The sequence below is a fragment of the Pocillopora verrucosa genome, chromosome 4, assembly GCF_036669915.1.
Source record: "Pocillopora verrucosa isolate sample1 chromosome 4, ASM3666991v2, whole genome shotgun sequence".
Classification (NCBI taxonomy): Eukaryota; Metazoa; Cnidaria; class Anthozoa; order Scleractinia; family Pocilloporidae; genus Pocillopora; species Pocillopora verrucosa.
Genome location: NC_089315.1, coordinates 19,424,114 through 19,445,014, shown reverse-complemented (window position 1 = coordinate 19,445,014; position 20,901 = coordinate 19,424,114). Strand labels below are relative to the sequence as shown.

Genomic DNA, 20,901 nt, shown 5'->3' with positions numbered 1-20,901 from the left:
GTTAACCATGTTCTACCACGTTAACCCACATCTACCCTAAGTTAGCCATGTTCTACCACGTTAACCCACATCTACCCTAAGTTAACCATGTTCTACCACGTTAACCCACATCTACTGTAGGTTAACCATGTTCTACCACGTTAACCCACATCTACCCTAGGTTAACCATGTTCTACCACGTTAACCCACATCTACCCTAAGTTAACCATGTTCTACCACGTTAACCCACATCTACCCTAAGTTAGCCATGTTCTACCACGTTAACCCACATCTACCCTACGTTAACCATGTTCTACCACGTTAACCCACATCTACCCTTAGTTTGCCATGTTCTACCACGTTAACCCACATCTACCCTTAGTTAGCCATGTTCTACCACGTTAACCCACATCTGACCTAAGTTTGCCATGATTTACCACGTTAACCCACATCTCCCCTACGTTAACCATGTTCTACCACGTTAACCCACATCTACCCTAAGTTAGCCATGTTCTACCACGTCAACCCAAAGCTACCCTAAGTTAGCCATGTTCTACCACGTTAACCCACATCTACCCTAAGTTAGCCATGTTCTACCACGTTTACCCACATCTACCCTACGTTAGCCATGTTCTACCAAGTTAACCCACATCTACCCTAAGTTAACCATGTCCTACCATGTTAAGCCACATCTACCCTAAGTTAACCATGTTCTACCACGTTAACCCACATCTACCCTAGGTTAACCATGTTCTACCACGTTAACCCACATCTACCCTAGGTTAACCATGTTCTACCACGTAACCCACATCTACCCTAAGTAAACCATGTTCTACCACGTTAACCCACATCTACACTAAGTTGGCCATGTTCTACCACGTCAACCCACATCTACCCTAAGTTAGCCATGTTCTACCACGTTAACCCACATCTACCCTAAGTTAGCCATGTTCTACCACGTTAACCCACATCTACTTTAAGTTAGCCATGTTCTACCACGTTAACCCACATCTACCCTAAGTTAGCCATGTTCTACCACGTTAACCCACATCTACCCTAGGTTAGCCATGTTCTACCACGTCAACCCACATCTACCCTAAGTTAGCCATGTTCTACCACGTTAACCCACATCTACCCTAAGTTAGCCATGTTCTACCACGTTAACCCACATCTACCCTAAGTTAGCCATGTTCTACCACGTTAACCCACATCTACTTTAAGTTAGCCATGTTGTACCACGTTAACCCACATCTACCCTTAGTTAGCCATGTTCTACCACGTTAACCCACATCTACCCTAAGTTAGCCATGTTCTACCAAGTTAACCCACATCTACCCTAAGTTAACCATGTCCTACCATGTTAAGCCACATCTACCCTAAGTTAACCATGTTCTACCACGTTAACCCACATCTACCCTAGGTTAACCATGTTCTACCACGTTAACCCACATCTACCCTAGGTTAACCATGTTCTACCACGTAACCCACATCTACCCTAAGTAAACCATGTTCTACCACGTTAACCCACATCTACCCTAAGTTGGCCATGTTCTACCACGTCAACCCACATCTACCCTAAGTTAGCCATGTTCTACCACGTTAACCCACATCTACCCTAAGTTAGCCATGTTCTACCACGTTAACCCACATCTACTTTAAGTTAGCCATGTTCTACCACGTTAACCCACATCTACCCTAAGTTAGCCATGTTCTACCACGTTAACCCACATCTACCCTAAGTTAGCCATGTTCTACCACGTTAACCCACATCTACCCTAGGTTAGCCATGTTCTACCACGTCAACCCACATCTACCCTAAGTTAGCCATGTTCTACCACGTTAACCCACATCTACCCTAAGTTAGCCATGTTCTACCACGTTAACCCACATCTACCCTAAGTTAGCCATGTTCTACCACGTTAACCCACATCTACTTTAAGTTAGCCATGTTGTACCACGTTAACCCACATCTACCCTTAGTTAGCCATGTTCTACCACGTTAACCCACATCTACCCTAAGTTAGCCATGTTCTACCACGTTAACCCACATCTACCCTAGGCTAGCCATGTTCTACCACGTTAACCCACATACCCTAGGTTAGCCATGTTCTACCACGTTAACCCACATCTATTCTAGGTTAACCATGTTCTACCACGTTAACCCACATCCACTCTAAGTTAACCATGTGTTACCACGTTAATCCACATCTACCCTTAGTTAGCCATGTTCTACCACGTTAACCCACATCTACCCTTAGTTTGCCATGTTCTACCACGTTAACCCACATCTACCCTTAGTTAGCCATGTTCTACCACGTTAACCCACATCTGACCTACGTTTGCCATGATTTACCACGTTAACCCACATCTCCCCTACGTTAACCATGTTCTACCACGTTAACCCACATCTACCCTAAGTTAGCCATGTTCTACCACGTTAACCCACATCTACCCTAAGTTAGCCATGTTCTACCACGTTAACCCACATCTACCCTAAGTTAACCATGTTCTACCACGTTTACCCACATCTACCCTACGTTAGCCATGTTCTACCACGTTAACCCACATCTACCCTAAGTTAACCATGTCCTACCATGTTAAGCCACATCTACCCTTAGTTAGCCATGTTCTACCACGTTAACCCACATCTGACCTAAGTTTGCCATGATTTACCACGTTAACCCACATCTACCCTAAGTTAACCATGTTCTACCACGTTAACCCACATCTACCCTTAGTTTGCCATGTTCTACCACGTTAACCCACATCTACCCTTAGTTAGCCATGTTCTACCACGTTAACCCACATCTGACCTAAGTTTGCCATGATTTACCACGTTAACCCACATCTCCCCTACGTTAACCATGTTCTACCACGTTAACCCACATCTACCCTAAGTTAGCCATGTTCTACCACGTCAACCCAAAGCTACCCTAAGTTAGCCATGTTCTACCACGTTAACCCACATCTACCCTAAGTTAGCCATGTTCTACCACGTTTACCCACATCTACCCTACGTTAGCCATGTTCTACCACGTTAACCCACATCTACCCTAAGTTAACCATGTCCTACCATGTTAAGCCACATCTACCCTAAGTTAACCATGTTCTACCACGTTAACCCACATCTACCCTAGGTTAACCATGTTCTACCACGTTAACCCACATCTACCCTAGGTTAACCATGTTCTACCACGTCAACCCACATCTACCCTAAGTTAGCCATGTTCTACCACGTTAACCCACATCTACCCTAAGTTAGCCATGTTCTACCACGTTAACCCACATCTACCCTAAGTTAGCCATGTTCTACCACGTTAACCCACATCTACCCTAGGCTAGCCATGTTGTACCACGTTAACCCACATCTACTCTAAGTTAGCCATGTTCTACCACGTTAACCCACATCTACCCTAAGTTAGCCATGTTCTACCACGTTAACCCACATCTACCCTAAGTTAGCCATGTTCTACCACGTTAACCCACATCTACCCCAGGTTAGCCATGTTCTACCATGTCAACCCACATCTACCCTACGTTAGCCATGTTCTACCACGTTAACCCACATCTACCCTAAGTTAGCCATGTTCTACCACGTTAACCGACATCTACCCTAAGTTAGCCATGTTCTACCACGTTAACCCACATCTACTTTAAGTTAGCCATGTTGTACCACGTTAACCCACATCTACCCTAAGTTAGCCATGTTCTACCACGTTAACCCACATCTACCCTAAGTTAGCCATGTTCTACCACGTTAACCCACATATACCCTAGGCTAGCCATGTTCTACCACGTTAACCCACATACCCTAGGTTAGCCATGTTCTACCACGTTAACCCACATCTATCCTAGGTTAACCATGTTCTACCACGTTAACCCACATCTACCCTAAGTTAACCATGTTCTACCACGTTAACCCACATCTACCCTAAGTTAGCCATGTTCTACCACGTTAACCCACATCTACCCTAAGTTAGCCATGTTCTACCACGTTAACCCACATCTACCCTAAGTTAGCCATGTTCTACCACGTTAACCCACATCTACCCGAAGTTAACCATGTTCTACCACGTTAACCCACATCTACCCTAAGTTAGCCATGTTCTACCACGTTAACCCACCTCTACCCTTAGTTAACCATAATAATATTAAAAATAATAATATTAAAATTTATAGTGCGCAAATTCCATAAAATGTTCAAATGCGCATTACAAGATTAAAAATTACCATTAAAATAGACTTACAATAATTTTAAGAAACAATTAAAAGTAAACTTAGAATGGCTAAAAAAGCTATAAAAATGCACTACGAAAAAGGTGAGTCTTAAGTTTAGCTTTAAAAATATTTACTGTTCCTGCGCTCCTAATATCCAGCGGTAGTTCGTTCCATAGTTTCGGAGCAGCACAGGTAAAGGAACGGTCCCCCAGTGTAGCTTTCGATTTAAATGATGGATGGCTAAGTAAAAGCTTATCGCTGGAATTTCTTAAATTATATTTGGAGGGGGGTCTAAGGGAAATAAGAGAGGATAGATAGGAAGGGGCTAAAAAATTAAGAATCTTAAAAGTAATTAACAATATTTTAAACTCAATTCTATATCTAATTGGTAACCAGTGTAACTTAAAAATTAAGGGCGTAATATGACAAAATTTCTGTTCTTTAAGAATAAGTCTGGCACAAGCATTCTGTACTTGTTGCAGCTTATTCAACAAGCAGTCCGGTAGTCCATATAATAGGCCATTACAATAGTCCAGGCGGCTCGTTATGAATGCATGGACAAGAGTTTCAGTTGACTGCTGTGAAAGGTACTTTCTGATCCGACGAATATTATAAATGTAGTAAAATGAAGAGGCACAAATTTTCGTGATGTGTGTTGCCATGGAAAGCCTTGAATCAAACCAGGAACCAAGATTTCTCGCAATTGGCACGGGGTGTATGTCTGAGTCGCCCACACGTATACTGATATTATCGAGCTTTCCCAGCTGTTGTGATGTGCCAATGATAAGGAATTCAGTCTTGTCGTCATTTAATTTAAGATCATTATTCAACATCCAAAGACGAATGTCTCTGATGCAGTCCTCCATACTCCTCACTACAGCAAGTAACCATGCTCTACCACGTTAACCCACATCTACTGTAGGTTAACCATGTTCTACCACGTTAACCCACATCTACCCTAGGTTAACCATGTTCTACCACGTTAACCCACATCTACCCTAAGTTAACCATGTTCTACCACGTTAACCCACATCTACCATTAGTTTGCCATGTTCTACCACGTTAACCCACATCTACCCTTAGTTAGCCATGTTCTACCACGTTAACCCACATCTGACCTAAGTTTGCCATGATTTACCACGTTAACCCACATCTACCCTAAGTTAACCATGTTCTACCACGTTAACCCACATCTACCCTTAGTTTGCCATGTTCTACCACGTTAACCCACATCTACCCTTAGTTAGCCATGTTCTACCACGTTAACCCACATCTGACCTAAGTTTGCCATGATTTACCACGTTAACCCACATCTCCCCTACGTTAACCATGTTCTACCACGTTAACCCACATCTACCCTAAGTTAGCCATGTTCTACTACGTCAACCCAAAGCTACCCTAAGTTAGCCATGTTCTACCACGTTAACCCACATCTACCCTAAGTTAGCCATGTTCTACCACGTTTACCCACATCTACCCTACGTTAGCCATGTTCTACCACGTTAACCCACATCTACCCTAAGTTAACCATGTCCTACCATGTTAAGCCACATCTACCCTAAGTTAACCATGTTCTACCACGTTAACCCACATCTACCCTAGGTTAACCATGTTCTACCACGTTAACCCACATCTACCCTAGGTTAACCATGTTCTACCACGTCAACCCACATCTACCCTAAGTTAGCCATGTTCTACCACGTTAACCCACATCTACCCTAAGTTAGCCATGTTCTACCACGTTAACCCACATCTACCCTAAGTTAGCCATGTTCTACCACGTTAACCCACATCTACCCTAGGCTAGCCATGTTCTACCACGTTAACCCACATCTACTCTAAGTTAGCCATGTTCTACCACGTTAACCCACATCTACCCTAAGTTAGCCATGTTCTACCACGTTAACCCACATCTACCCTAAGTTAGCCATGTTCTACCACGTTAACCCACATCTACCCTAGGTTAGCCATGTTCTACCATGTCAACCCACATCTACCCTACGTTAGCCATGTTCTACCACGTTAACCCACATCTACCCTAAGTTAGCCATGTTCTACCACGTTAACCCACATCTACCCTAAGTTAGCCATGTTCTACCACGTTAACCCACATCTACTTTAAGTTAGCCATGTTGTACCACGTTAACCCACATCTACCCTAAGTTAGCCATGTTCTACCACGTTAACCCACATCTACCCTAAGTTAGCCATGTTCTACCACGTTAACCCACATATACCCTAGGCTAGCCATGTTCTACCACGTTAACCCACATACCCTAGGTTAGCCATGTTCTACCACGTTAACCCACATCTATCCTAGGTTAACCATGTTCTACCACGTTAACCCACATCTACCCTAAGTTAACCATGTTCTACCACGTTAACCCACATCTACCCTAAGTTAGCCATGTTCTACCACGTTAACCCACATCTACCCTAAGTTAGCCATGTTCTACCACGTTAACCCACATCTACCCTAAGTTAGCCATGTTCTACCACGTTAACCCACATCTACCCGAAGTTAACCATGTTCTACCACGTTAACCCACATCTACCCTAAGTTAGCCATGTTCTACCACGTTAACCCACCTCTACCCTTAGTTAACCATGCTCTACCACGTTAACCCACATCTACTGTAGGTTAACCATGTTCTACCACGTTAACCCACATCTACCCTAGGTTAACCATGTTCTACCACGTTAACCCACATCTACCCTAAGTTAACCATGTTCTACCACATTAACCCACATCTACCATTAGTTTGCCATGTTCTACCACGTTAACCCACATCTACCCTTAGTTAGCCATGTTCTACCACGTTAACCCACATCTGACCTAAGTTTGCCATGATTTACCACGTTAACCCACATCTCCCCTACGTTAACCATGTTCTACCACGTTAACCCACATCTACCCTAGGTTAACCATGTTCTACCACGTTAACCCACATCTACTTTAAGTTAACCATGTTCTACCACGTTAACTCACATATACCCTTAAATTGCCATGTTCTACCACGTTAACCCACATCTACCCTAGGTTAGCCATGTTCTACCACGTTGACCCACATCTACCCTAGGTTAGCCATGTTCTACCACGTTAACCCACATCTACCCTAGGTTAGCCATGTTCTACCACGTTAACCCACATCTACCCTACGTTAACCATGTTCTACCACGTTAACCCACATCTGCCCTTTGTTAGGCATGTTGTACCTCGTTAACCCACATCTACCCTAGGTTAGCCATGTTCTACCACGTTGACCGACATTTACCCTAAGTTAGCCATGTCCTACCACGTTCACCCACATCTACCCTAGGTTAAGCATGTTCTACCACATTTACCCACATTTACCATAAGTTAGCCATGTTCTACCACGTTAACCCACAGCTACCCTTTGTTAAGCATGTTTTACCACGTTCATCCACATCTACCCTAAGTTAGCCATGTTCTACCTCGTTAACTCACATCTACCTTAAGTTAAGCATGTTTTACCACGTTCACCCACATCTACCCTTAGTTAGCCATATTCCAGCACGTTAACCCACATCTACCATAAGTTAGCCATGTTGTACCTCGTTATCTACTATGAGTTAGCCACGTTGTCCCACGTTGACCCACATCTACCCTACGTTAACCAGGTCGAAAACGTACAGAGACAGGTACCAAATGTTAGAAAATGCCATGGGTGAGGCAAGTGCCAGTGTGGCAGTCGTAACTGCATTAATGAGGCAGAAGTTGTCGGCTGCCATAGATGGCGAGATTGACAATTACACGGACCGTCTGGTCGAAATGGCTGATTTTCAAGAGCTTGTGATAGATCAGAGGGCCTTGGTCTCCTACTCTCTTCGTTTTCGTATGCAAAATGGTGAGTATACGAATATAAACTGGGGAACAAAGAAAGTTAGCTGCACTGGGATGGAAGCCATCGGTTCTATATTACGACACATCAGTTCTGATGTTTAGTGATTAGATTAATCCATTTGAAACAGAGCGAAAGTGATAGGTGCATGGATGGGAAGTTAAACCTTCAAGCTGAGCAAATAAAAATAACTGAAAACTAATAATTAATGTTCTACCACGTTCACCCACATCTACCCTAGGTTAAGCATGTTCTACCACATTTACCCACGTTTACCATAAGTTAGCCATGTTCTACCACATTAACCCACATCTACCCTTTGTTAAGCATGTTTTACCACGTTAACGAGGTAGAACATTGCATTAATCCCGTTTAAATCGTGACTGTAAGTTAATTATGTGTCACGTTAGATGTTGTCTATTCAATTTAATGCAGATTCTTGAGAAGGTTGGCCTACCAGAACTGTTCATCCTCGTAGAGGAGAAAATTGAAAAGGTTGTCCTTCCGAGTTATGTGGAGGCCTCACGTGTCACTGAAACGTCTGTTCAGTTGCCGAAGGAAGTTAGTAGTGACACAGACAAAGCGTTGAAGAATTTCTTCGCGTCAATTAACTTTCGACGTTCAGAACGTAAGTATTGATAATAGTTTCATGATCAGTTGTTATTTGTCCCAACTCATTATTCATATAAATAAATATATATATATATATATATATATATAATTTGCACAATGGAGAATGTGCTTCCGTTTTCAACGCTTTATTCAAGACCCGACGCGTTTCGGCATTTGCCTTCCTCAGGGGCCTTAACATGCAATTGTTACAGAGTCGTAATTGGTTAATTGTGTGACGTAGTACAGTGCATGTTGCTTAATTAAATGCTGAGTAAAATCTCTCGTAAACAATTAGTGTTTCTAATTGGTTAACAGTTTTAAAACCTTTATAACGTATGTTATAAACAATTTATGTACCTAAAACTTTATAAAGGTTTTCGCGTAAAAGCTTTATCCAGTTCTTTTGTTTAGTCCATATGGCTGAAAGGAGTTTAATGTTCTTTGCCAAAAAATCTCTCTTTCTCTAAGGACTTCTTTCTTTTTGTCAATCTCTAAATGATCTTTTCGGATTTGCTCTATAATGGTTATGGTAACATTATTGTTAAAGTCGTGAGTTCGTTTGTTATGTAAAAAGTGTTCCGTGAGTTCGCAGCTACTCACTCCCTTTTTAATATGGTTTCTGTGATTGTTTAACCGTAGGTTAAATGCAGTTTCGCTTTTGCCAATGTATTGAAGTTTGCAAATGTTACACTCGATTATGTAAATGATCCATGACGATTGGCAGTCCACTGTATGAAATATGGTATAGGTCGTGTTGTTATTGGGACTGGTGAAAGTTGTGGTCTGGTTGATCTTTTTACACCAACTACACTTCGTTCTTTCACATGCTCTACATTCTTTTGGTATCAAATTCTGAGGTGTTTCATTTACAAATCTTGAACGAACAAGTCTGTCTCGTAGACTTTTCGGTCGTCGGTAGGCTACTAAAGGTGGCTTGTTGAAGATGAGTGATAATCTTTCTTTTGATTTGAGAAAGTTCCAATTTCGTTTAGCAATTTCTGCAATAAATGTGGTATGGGGGTTGAATGTAGTAACCAGAGGAATTCGATCTGTTGGTTCACGTTCTTTGGTCTGTAAACATTCCTCTTGAGTCAATGTTAGCACTTTCTGCATTTCGTGGAGAACTTTGCGTTGTGCATAACCACACGCTACAAAGAAATCCGAATATTCCAGGATTCGTTTCTTCAATGTGTCTGTTGAAGAGCATATTCGCCTCAACCTCAAGGCTTGACTGTATGGGATGCTCCGTTTCAGATGAGGTGGATGTGCTGATGTCCAATGGAGGTATGGATGAGTATCAGTTGGTTTCTGATAAACATCTGTACTGATGTTGCCTTGATTGTCCTTTAGAACGGTCGTATCAAGGAAATTCACTGAATGTGCAGAGATTTCGTGTGTAAACTTGATTGAGGGTGCTACACTGTTAAGGTAATTTATGAAATTAATCAAAGAGTCTTTATCACTTTTCCAGATAAGGAATATATCATCTATAAAGCGTACCCAGAGTATGATATGGTCCATCCACTCTGTTTGGTACACGAATCTTTCTTCAAGTCTACCCATGTATACGTTTGCAAAGTTAGGAGCGACTCTGGTTCCCATGGCTGTTCCTTTGATTTGAATGTAGTGTTCATTGCCAAAGGTGAAGTTGTTAAGCTTAAGAACCTTCTCGAGGAGACACGATAATGTCATCGGTGATGGCTTGTTCTGGTTCGTTTTGCCTAGCTCTTCCTCCACAATAGTGAGTCCTTCGTCTGTGTCTATATTCGTATATAGGCTTGATACGTCCAGAGTTGCTAAGTAACACTTTTCGGGTAACTTGCCCAAACTCCGTATTCGCTTAATGAAGTGTGTGGTATCTTGTATGTATGACGGTAGCTTTTCTGCTATAGGTCTCAAAAATTCGTCCACATAAGCTGATAGCTTCTCCGTGTGGCTGTTCACGGAGGATACTACTGGTCTACCTGGATTGTTAACTTTGTGTATTTTGGGGAGCATATAGAATATAGGAGTCCTTGATTGTGCTGGTCTTAAGAGTTTAGCTACTTCTTCTTCTAATTCTCCGTCGTCCATAAGTGTATCTAAGCACTGGTTTATGAGCTGTTCGTGTTCAAGAGTGAGATCTCTTCCTACTCTCTCCTACTCTCTCTTCCTACTCATCTGCCCACATAAGTAGGCGTTACCTTGATGCTGAAATTTTGGGTGGACTTGATAAAGGTAAAATTATACGATGCAAAAATATATATATATATATTGTGTGCATTTTATTTATTTATTTTTTTTGGATGTTGTAAAATTTGGCTGGCCATAATTACTATTTTGACTTCCTTGTCAGGTTGCTCCCTTTGTCAATAATAGGATAAAGCCCACTCGATGCGGCTGTGGGGAAGCAGTAGCTTTTAATGTGCCTTGCTTAGCTCGGCACATTAAGGTTACTGGCACCGACCCGGTAATTACCGATGCCAACATACGGCATTTTATAACGTCGAAAGCGATTGGTTGCGTAGGCAAGTCGAACAAGTTTTGGAGCCGAACAACAAGCTCGACATCTGCCCACATAAGTAGGCGTTACCTTGATGCTCAAATTTTGGGTGGACTTGATAAAGGTAAAATTATACGATGCAAAAAACTGATATGCTCTTTTAACAGTAGTTTTAATTTTACTTTGCCCATACCATTTTGTGCAAATAAGTGGGCATAAGTGGGAGAACCTAGAGTCCAAAAAGGTCTTGCATTCTTACAAAGTACAAATATATACTACACACGTTTTCAAAAACGTCGTAATTTGAAAATATATAGATATACCTTTCCTGTTCTCATTTAAAATGTGATAGACGATGCATGTATATTTCAAATCAAAGGAACAATACTTGAGGAACTAAAAGTGAACTGCCCTTATGGGCAATTGTTGCTTTTTCTACCAATTTATATCGGTTGTCAGCGTCTTTCGGAGGAGACTATAGCCTGTTTGAAGAGAATTGTGTTGCTTTGAAGGCCTCTTTGATGTTTTTAAAATCTTTATGTAAAACAACCTTGACTGAACTATGACTGTCTATACACCACAACAAGTACAAAAATACACAAGGCTTCTGTGATAATTCTGTTTCGCAAATGATTATTGTTTTATTTTCTTGTTTTCAGCTTTTTCATCACTGACTGCCAGTACATCATCTATAGTAAGTACTAATGAATTGAATTAATTGATTTAAGTACAAGTGTTTTACCATGAAAACAACCAAACCAAACATGTTATCAGTGAAAGTCAACCATACAAATTTCACATCCAGTTCGATTTTTTTGTGTCTTCTAGATAATGATTTATTTGGAGTAAGAAACTATCAAAAAGGAAGCATTTAACAAAAGAATCTGATAAAATAATACTCAGAGATTGAAAATTCACTAAATGAGACAAAATACTTATTGAAGCTCCCTGTTCTAGATGATTCCCCAAGAGGAACAGACATAGGCGAGACAAGCTCATCTAGCGATGTTCAAGGCAAGTTACAATTTTTCCAGCATCCCGTATATTTCATGGCTTTTTTACGTTGCTTCTATGACATCTTTTTACTCGCAGGATGAAGTTTTGACCTCATTTTATGCCAGCGTTTTCCAATTTTCTTAAAACTATGATGAATGTTGTCAAGCATGCTCGCCTGCATCGTCTATATGTGACAAAATCTTATATGCCCTTCCCCACGTTGAGACTTAAGAGAAAAACCAACGAGCAATCTGGCTATCAAGCAATCAGAGATTGAAATAATACGATAAAGCTCAGAATGTAATTTTTCAGTGCCACTTATTAGCCGTGTTACCTTTTCCTTCAGGTGATGTACCAACAGATGCTGAGCAAGGTAATCTTAAGAATGTTGATGAACTTGATCTCCCCCGCCCTTTAGTATTTCAAGAACTCGTCAATTAAAATTTACCAGATTAAACATAGACAAAGAAACAACAAGAAAGCTGTTCACACGGTTGAAAAGCAAGGTTATCTCCATTATACTTGTGAAGATTTTCTGTCGGCACCTCGATTTCTAGATTGTTTACTTTGAACTGTCCTTTTTGGCTGTTACAAATCTCTCGAACTTTTTCAGACGCAATAATCGTGAGTGATGCTGAAGAGAAACAAGAGGTATTTTTTGTTATCGTACAACCATAAAATATGTTTACTTTTCTCTCCTTTCTTCTCTTATACTTGATTCATTTCCTGCAAAAAACGTGCATCTTAATTATGTTGGAAAAAAGGGTAGGAAACCATTTTTGTTACAGATTTGTTCTGAGGACTTATCAACGTGGATTTATCATCGCTGTTCTCAATGCCCAAACCTACATGAACGATGCGCAGAGTTATTTCCATGGCAGTATGTTAGTATCATGTTACGTTTTTGCAACTTAATAATGATATAAATTTATCGACTGTTGATAGGGAGTGGAGAACCCGACGTCTTCAAAAGTTACAGGTAAAATTCCGCGTATTTCACACGGAACCATGGAGGATGGAAACCTCCTGTTTTAATGTAATAATATTAGTCTGCCATTAGAGTGTGCCCAAAAGTTTCGAAAAGACATAAATGACTAGATTCCATTTTTCAGTGCGTATATACTCTAGTTACGCATAGAGGGCGTCCAAACGTAGATCGTTTGCTGGAAGTTTAACCTGTGCATGTCAATTACCAGTCGGTTTTGCATTTTAATCACTGCCTAGTGATTCTGTTGTTTGAGCACCTGGAAATAGATTCTTCTTTTCTTACAGAAACAAGGACTGGTGGAAGACAAGTCTCAAAGACGAAAGAGCGAAAAGGTATGAAAAAACCCTTTTAGTTTTCTCACAATTTTTTCGGTTGTCGCTTTAAAATTTAGAATTAAAAACGCCGGTTCATGTGTAATTGGCAAAACGGTAAAACTTTGGTCACAGAGGTGAAGAGATGGATGTATTTGAAAGCGTGACTGTGGTTGATTGACGAAAAAACGTTTGAGATAAAAATTGCTCCTTTTCTGATAGATAGAAAAAAGTCCTAGAACCTGTGTGGCATTTTCGTTGGACCTCTTATCTTTCAGAATCTATTTCGATTATCCTCACTCATCGCTGCACTATTTATTGATAGGGACTGAAGATACTGAAAAAGAGTGGAGGGAGAATTACTGGAGAAAGAAAAAGTGAAAATGCTGCATGACTCAAAGGATTAAGCAGCATTTCTAATCAATGAATTTTTGCACCCGTTGGAAACGACCAGCACCGTACCTTGTTACGTCAACTCAACGACGCATTCCGGCACCCCTTAAGAAGTGAAGCTTAGTTCGTCACGAGATGTCAAAACTTGTAAAAACAAAGATTTGAGGAAAAGGGAAAACGATTTTCGAGTGTGTGCAAATATTTATAGAGTAGAGACATATGTTGGGCTTGCTTACACTTTTTAAACAACATTTTGGTGCATGAAAAGATAAAACAATCAAATTTCAAAAATATTAATGAATGCTTGCCATAATCAGTAATCTATAAAAGCTCCAAATATTATTGTGGAGTTTGAACTACTTTTCAGTTCGCGAACAGATACAATATCCAATTTAGTGTTGATCTTTATTTGCAGATGAATTGGTCTATCTCTACAAACCAAAAAAAAAATAGGTGTGAACACCAATAACAAACTTTCTATTTAAATTTCCCGAACGAAAAAGTAGAATTATTCACCTCTGCTCCAAACCGACTGGAGGTAGATCAGAAAAGTTGTTTGCCAGAGATAGGAGTATCGGTTGAGAGAGAACCGATGGGTTCTTAGAAATGACGAATTTCAACGTCTAAATAAGTGTTGGTGTAGTTAAATCGAAATATATCTTTAAGTGCTTGACATTTGTCAGAAACGACTGGCCAAACCGGTGGATTTACTAGTGAATACGCCTCTAAATCCTTTTTTTTTTAGAGTGTTTACCCATATTTATTATAACGTACGGTACCGCCCGGAAAATGATCGATCTGATATACAGCTCTGATTAGTGACGAAATTTCCTTTATACAGATATGAAAACAAAACAAAAACAAAACAAAAGACAAAGAAAAGAAAAAAAAGGTTCTGGCGGCCAGTTCCGCATTAGAGTAGTCACCCTTAGTTACATAGTTTTTGGTATGAGCTCCCACTTTTAGTTGACCAATTTTGTGAGAGATGATCACTCCAAACCTTCCTCCAGTGCCTTCACTCAGAAATGATAACTGTAATAATAAAACCTTGCAATACTTTATTTAGAACCTTACTTTGTCGTGATATCAGGGGTGTTTCTCTCTTAAACAAACAAACTACACGAATGCTCGAAGTGGGATTTATGTTATCGTCAAGAACCCCATCACCCTTCCCGAGATTTCTTAGCAAAACTTCTGCGAAGTACACCTGAGTACGGCATCGTTTTCCCCTGGAGAAAGTAATTAGTCAATTCTTTTCGTAACTGCGTTATTAATTGAATTTCTACTCCCTTATTTTCTAAATAACCTTTAATTCATAAAACTCAGGACAGATGATTACCTCATGAGTTTTTAAATTACTTGACGATAAACGAGCAATCTTACACTGAAAAGGGAGACGCAACGGACAGATAGGAGGTGAAGAAAAAAGGATTAAGTCTAAAGGAATTGCATGGATAAAGGGCAACTTAAAACTATTTTCTTATATTCTGATGACGAATCAAATAATGAACTGCATTTCGTTTTTGCTAGTTCTAAGAATATCTTGTTGACAATATCCCAAACGTTGCTTTTCAATACGATGCAATGATAGTCTTGTTGGTGATAGTTAAATATATAGCTTGACTGTTTTCTAGCCACCAATAGAGCCACTTGAGAGAAGGCCATCAAACCCGTAACAGCCTATTTCTTAAACAAAACTTTCTACGCTTCACGGTATCAAAAACCCTCTTTGCCTTTATAAATAAGAAGCCACTAATCATATCGTAATATATCAATATTGAAACCCTAATCAGTTGTCATGAGGATGAAAGTGCAAATACGTGCCTAACTCAGAGTATGTGTGGGTGAACAAACTTAAACGAGACTCACTTGAGTTAAGTGGGCCTAAACGTAGGAAAACAAGGTTAACTTTACGTATATGTCAGTCAACCAAAAAACACGAACTTAAAATGGGGTAGATTAGGGTAAACGTGATTAAAACGTGACTAACTCAGGGTAGATGGGGGATTAGAGGTAGAACATGCTTTCCTGAGGGTAGATGAGGGCGAACGTAGTAGAACGTGGGTTAACGTAATAGAACATGGCTGACTTAGAATACGTGGGGGTTAACGTGGTACAACATGGCTAACTTGGGTAGATGGGGGTGAACGTGGTAGAACATGGGCTAACTTGGGTAGATGGGGGTGAACATGGTACAACATGGCTAACTTGGGTAGATGGGGGTGAACGTGGTAGAATATGGGCTAACGTGGTAGAACATGGCTGACTTAGGGTAGATGGGGGTTAACGTGGTACAACGTGGTTAACTTAGGGCAGATGAGGGTTAACTTTGTAGAACATGGCTAACTTAGGGTAGATGTTGGCTAACGTGGTAGAACATGGCTAACTTAGGGCAGATGTGGGTTAACGTGGTAGAACATGCCTAACAAAAGGTAGATGTGGGTTAACGTGGTGGAACATGGCTAACTTAGGGTAGATGTGGGTTAACGAGGTAGAACATGGTTAACTTAGGGTAGATGTGGCTTAACGTGGTAGAACATGGCTAACTTAGGGTAGATGTGGGTTAACGTGGTAGAACATGGCTAACTTAGGGTAGATGTGGGTTAACGTGGTAGAACATGGCTAACTTAGGGTAGATGTGGGTTAATGTAGTAGAACATGGCTAACTTAGGGTAGATGTGGGTTAACGTGGTAGAACATGGTTAACTTAGGGTAGATGTGGGTTAACATGGTAGAACATGGTTAACTTAGGGTAGATGTGGGTTAACGTGGTAGAACATGGCTAACTTAGGGTAGATGTGGGTTAACGTGGTAGAACATGGCTAACTTAGGGTAGATGTGGGTTAACGTGGTAGAACATGATTTACTTAGGGTAGATGTGGGTTAACGTGGTAGAACATGGCTAACTTAGGGTAGATGTGGGTTAACGTGGTAGAACATGGTTAACTTAGGGTAGATATGGGTTAACGTTGTAGAACATGGCTAACTTAGGGTAGATGTGGGTTAACGTGGTAGAACATGGCTAACTTATGATAGATGTGGGTTAACGTGGTAGAACATGGCAGGTAATTTAGTGTTAACAACTGGGTTGAAAACGTAAATTAGCCACCGCAAAGGGTAAAAAAGCTGACGTTTCGAGCGTTAGCCCTTCGTCTATCGCTCTGACGAAGGGCTAACGCTTGAAAAGTCAGTTTTTTTACCCTTTACGGTGGCTAATTTACGTTTTCAACCCAGCTGTTAACACTTAATTACCTGCTATACTCTCCCACCGACGCAGCACCACAGTTTCTTTAGAAACTTACCCCTTTATTCATTTGTGGTAGAACATGGTTAACTTAGGGTAGATGTGGGTTAGCGTGGTAGAACATGGCTAACTTAGGGTAGATGTGGGTTAACGTGGTAGAACATGGTTAACTTAGGGTAGATGTGGGTTAACGTGGTAGAACATGGTTAACTTAGGGTAGATGTGGGTTAACGTGGTAGAACATGGCTAACTTAGGGTAGATGTGGGTTAACGTAGTAGAACATGGCTAACTTAGGGTAGATGTGGGTTAACGTGGTAGAACATGGCTAACTAGGACATATTGTAAGTTTTACATGAGCCTTAAAGCATATATATTGTCAGCCATTTTGTCGTCTATATGGCATTCAGCCATGGCGTATATACCAATCACAGTTTTGAATGCGACTACAAATCGTCTTTTATCCTCATATTTATAAAAGAAGGATATCACGTTAGGAAGTATAAGAGATACATAGATGATCCCAGTGTACCAGTACCTAAATCTACAAAGCTTGACCGCAGCAAGCGTTCAGCAACACGTTCCAACACCGCCATCTCGATTCCTTCAGTCAGTCGTTTCCACTGAACTTAAAGCAGTGGTGACAACAGAGTAGAGTGTGTCTTACAAAGGAGAAACATTTTTTCAAGAGACAGAAGTAACTATATGCGATTACAGAGGTGCGTTGGAACTCTAAGTCCACAATTAGTTATGCACTGTCCGAAGTATAAAACAATTTTGTTGATAGCTGACAGACAGAGAAGAACAACAAGTAAACTTTAGAGCTGTTATTATTGAAGTGTGACTTGCACTTTTCATTTGTATATAAAGAAGGACTTGTATTTTGCACCAAAAATGAAAAGATGTGATATTTTTGGGGAGATCCAGTGATTGAGACATTTAAGAAATTAAGTTATGAAGGGAAACTTGGTTTGTACTTCTCACTACTAACAAGTCTTGTTGACAAATATTTTCAGATCAGAGTTTCAAATTAAGTAAATTGAAGACGTCATTTAAAAGGTGTTTTTTCTCAAAGAGAACATTGACTACCTCTGTCTTGTCTGCATGCCAAATGTTTGCAAAGGGTGTGGATGATCCACAAGTATTGGAACTCTTACAAAAATGTTTTGCAAGAATAAAAACAGCAAAACGAATTACAGCAATTAGTCACGAAAACAGAGCACAAAACTGAAAAAAAAAAACCAGCAACAACAATCATGAAAAAAGAAAGATTAATTAGGTGTTGAATTTGTTTGTCTAAGGCATGAAATTTCTACTAAAAATAATGAAGTCTCTGACAGTGTTTGAGGCAACTGAGCTTGACTGTTCCAAGGTGTTCTAACAAAGGCAACCAGTAATGTAGGTTAGGGAAGTAACTTATGTTCATAACTAATAAAGTTCTTTAAGTGTAGATAACAATGTAATTATTGTTAATTATTGTGGAAGTTGTGTACCAAGGAACAGCTAATGAATGTTTGATGATTTTGGCACATCAGTGAACATGAAACATTAATTTGCATCACAATAAAAATATTTTATGAGCATGGAATCCAAGAGTCCTTTGAGATTAGAAAGCAAATCTGTGATATGAGTACATTGGATTAATTGGCAATTTCAATAATAATAAGTTTCATGATCTTTAAGTTATAAACATATACATGTATGTATATCTCTTGGTAAGTTTTGTATCACATACCTTTTATCGAGCCAAAGTTTTAAGCCTCTGAAATTACTCCTTTTCTTAAAACCTTCACATTCAAGGTATTGAGAATTTTTTAGAATTCATGTGGACCTCAGGGTATTTAAATTGCCTCAAATTCAATTCCCAGAAATTCCCAAGAATTCCACCCTTCTTAAATTATAGGTAGTTTGTATAGCTGAGAATTCCTAGGAATTCTTAGGAATTCCAAGTCCTCACAAAACTGGAGTCTTCCTTTCCCAGAAATTCCCAGTAATTCCAAGCTTTTTAAATCAGAGTTAATTTGCATAGTTGAGAATTTTTGAGAACTTCTAGGAATTCCCAGAAAACTGGGAATTCGGTTTGCAAGGGTAATTTGTATACTTGGGAATTTTTGAGAATTCCTAGGAATTCCCAGAAAACTGGGAATTCAGTTTGCAAGGGTATCTCTAAAAAACTCATAGCAACACTACCTGGGGATAAGAAAACACAAACATTAAAAATCAAAGTGTAAAAACAAATAGTGTTATGGGACAGTGTTCTCCTTTTCAGGTGATACACAGTGAAATTCACTGCCTGTTGTACATGTACCTGTTATTACAGGCTAAAATCAGTTGGAAATTGGAAGTCTAGAAAATTAAACAACAACAGCAAAAAGGTTTGCTTAGTTGAAAAATTTATCTCACCTGTTGTGACCAAAAATAAGCAAGAACATTGTATGATATACTAATTATAATATAAATTTATATCATAATATATAGAAACATATTGTTTAGTATACCTTTTTTGGCATTCTTTCATCTCTTTGAGTTCTTACTCAGTTTAAAATAATATGTAAATGTCACATCACTATCATAAATATGACTGATTTATTGCAAAAAAATTTCATGAATTTCTCACAATTTTGACCACATTAATAACCCTTATTGTTACAATTCAAATTCTTCTAACTGTTCTCTTTACATTTCATCTGGTAATGACAAGGAGAATTTGGTTGACAATCAAGAGCTTCCCAAATTGGAGATCATTTCCATTATTCTTATGACCTTTCCATTTGATTCATGGGTGATACTGTAAGGAGAAATTTGTCATTCTTAGAGGTTAAAGAGTTATTTAAAAAATTGGTGATTCAATCCAAAACATGTAGAACAGTTTATACTCACTATCATATTATGTTCTTCCAATTGTCTGTATTAGAAAAAGTTGTGTCCATTCACCAACTCCAATCTTCACAAACAAAGTCAGTAGATATCCTGCACTTAAAACCCACAAAAATGGACTGTGAAGCATTGTAATAATGTAGTCCTTCTTGTCCTCTACTGTTTTGTTTTCAGTTATTGATTTCATGGTAGTTCTTTGGGTAAATTCCTCCAGTCCTATTTTAGATGGAGAATCACAAATAAGGTAGTAAGCTAAAACAGACATTGCAGCAGTACTGACTTCAGGAGTAATGAGTGCTGCTGACCAACCAAAGTTTGAAGTAAGAAATGCTGTAAACATGGGAGAAATGCTTGTTGCTAGGTTACAGCCAGCTGTAAGAAGACTCCACAGAGTACCCAGCATAAATAGACATTCACAGATAAATAAAGAGTTTCAACTGCATATTAGCCAAATAGGTACAGGATGTAAGCAGAATCAGTATTCTACCGTAAATGCAGCTGTAATCTGACTAGTTATGCTACTTGCTACAGTATCTATTCTGTGATAAACAAAATAACTGACACAAACATGAGCCCTTCTTGTTTGTATTTTGATTGAACAGTAGATAAACTTAAACAATCAGATTATTTGCTCTCCATTTTTATGCATGATAGAAATCCCTCTCTATGTAATTTTTAATTGGAAAGACAAAATGCTTATCCAGGCTATGATGTGTTCAGGGAGTTAAGGTCTGTATCAATAGATTATGTACCTCACCTTTCTCCTATTCATAAATTTTGAGTATAGTTTAAGGGAAGAAATTCAGCGAGCTTGAAGCTTAAATTTCTCAAATGTGTACCATATTTCAATGTAACTATACTCTGTTATCGACGACGGATCCCCCCTCCGTTTCTCCCCCTCCCAAAATTTTATCCGGGATTTCTCCCGACCTCTACCCCT

General features: G+C 39.6%; 2 protein-coding genes and 1 long non-coding RNA gene across 3 annotated transcripts; 1 reads left to right on the top strand and 2 right to left on the bottom strand.

Annotated features, from left to right (window-relative positions):
* Positions 1-9,062: 9,062 nt before the first annotated feature.
* LOC131799263 (uncharacterized) lies at positions 9,063-10,047 on the bottom strand. Its single transcript, XM_059116972.2, has one exon. The coding sequence runs from the start codon at positions 9,783-9,785 to the stop codon at positions 9,063-9,065; it is 723 nt and encodes a 240-aa protein (XP_058972955.2). The 5' UTR covers positions 9,786-10,047.
* LOC131799265 (uncharacterized) lies at positions 10,033-10,745 on the bottom strand. Its single transcript, XM_059116975.2, has 2 exons — positions 10,173-10,745; positions 10,033-10,092 (listed from the first exon to the last, which is right to left on the bottom strand). Exons 1-2 carry the CDS (start codon positions 10,743-10,745, stop codon positions 10,033-10,035), a joined length of 633 nt encoding a protein of 210 aa, XP_058972958.2.
* A 1,366-nt stretch (positions 10,746-12,111) lies between these two features.
* Positions 12,112-12,802, top strand: LOC136280078 (uncharacterized). Its single transcript, XR_010717117.1, has 3 exons — positions 12,112-12,168; positions 12,497-12,523; positions 12,764-12,802. It is a non-coding gene; the product is annotated as an uncharacterized lncRNA (long non-coding RNA).
* The last annotated feature ends 8,099 nt before the right edge of the window (positions 12,803-20,901 follow it).

What these genes read in the sequence shown, in the direction of transcription:
- LOC131799265 (XM_059116975.2), bottom strand. Translation starts at nt 10,745, where the DNA reads ATGGACGACGGAGAATTAGAAGAAGAAGTAGCTAAACTCTTAAGACCA. An exon ending in TGGACCATATCATACTCTGG is followed by an intron (nt 10,093 to 10,172) that starts GTACGCTTTATA and finishes TTACCTTAACAG; the next exon opens with TGTAGCACCCTCAATCAAGT.
- LOC131799263 (XM_059116972.2), bottom strand. Translation starts at nt 9,785, where the DNA reads ATGCAGAAAGTGCTAACATTGACTCAAGAGGAATGTTTACAGACCAAA.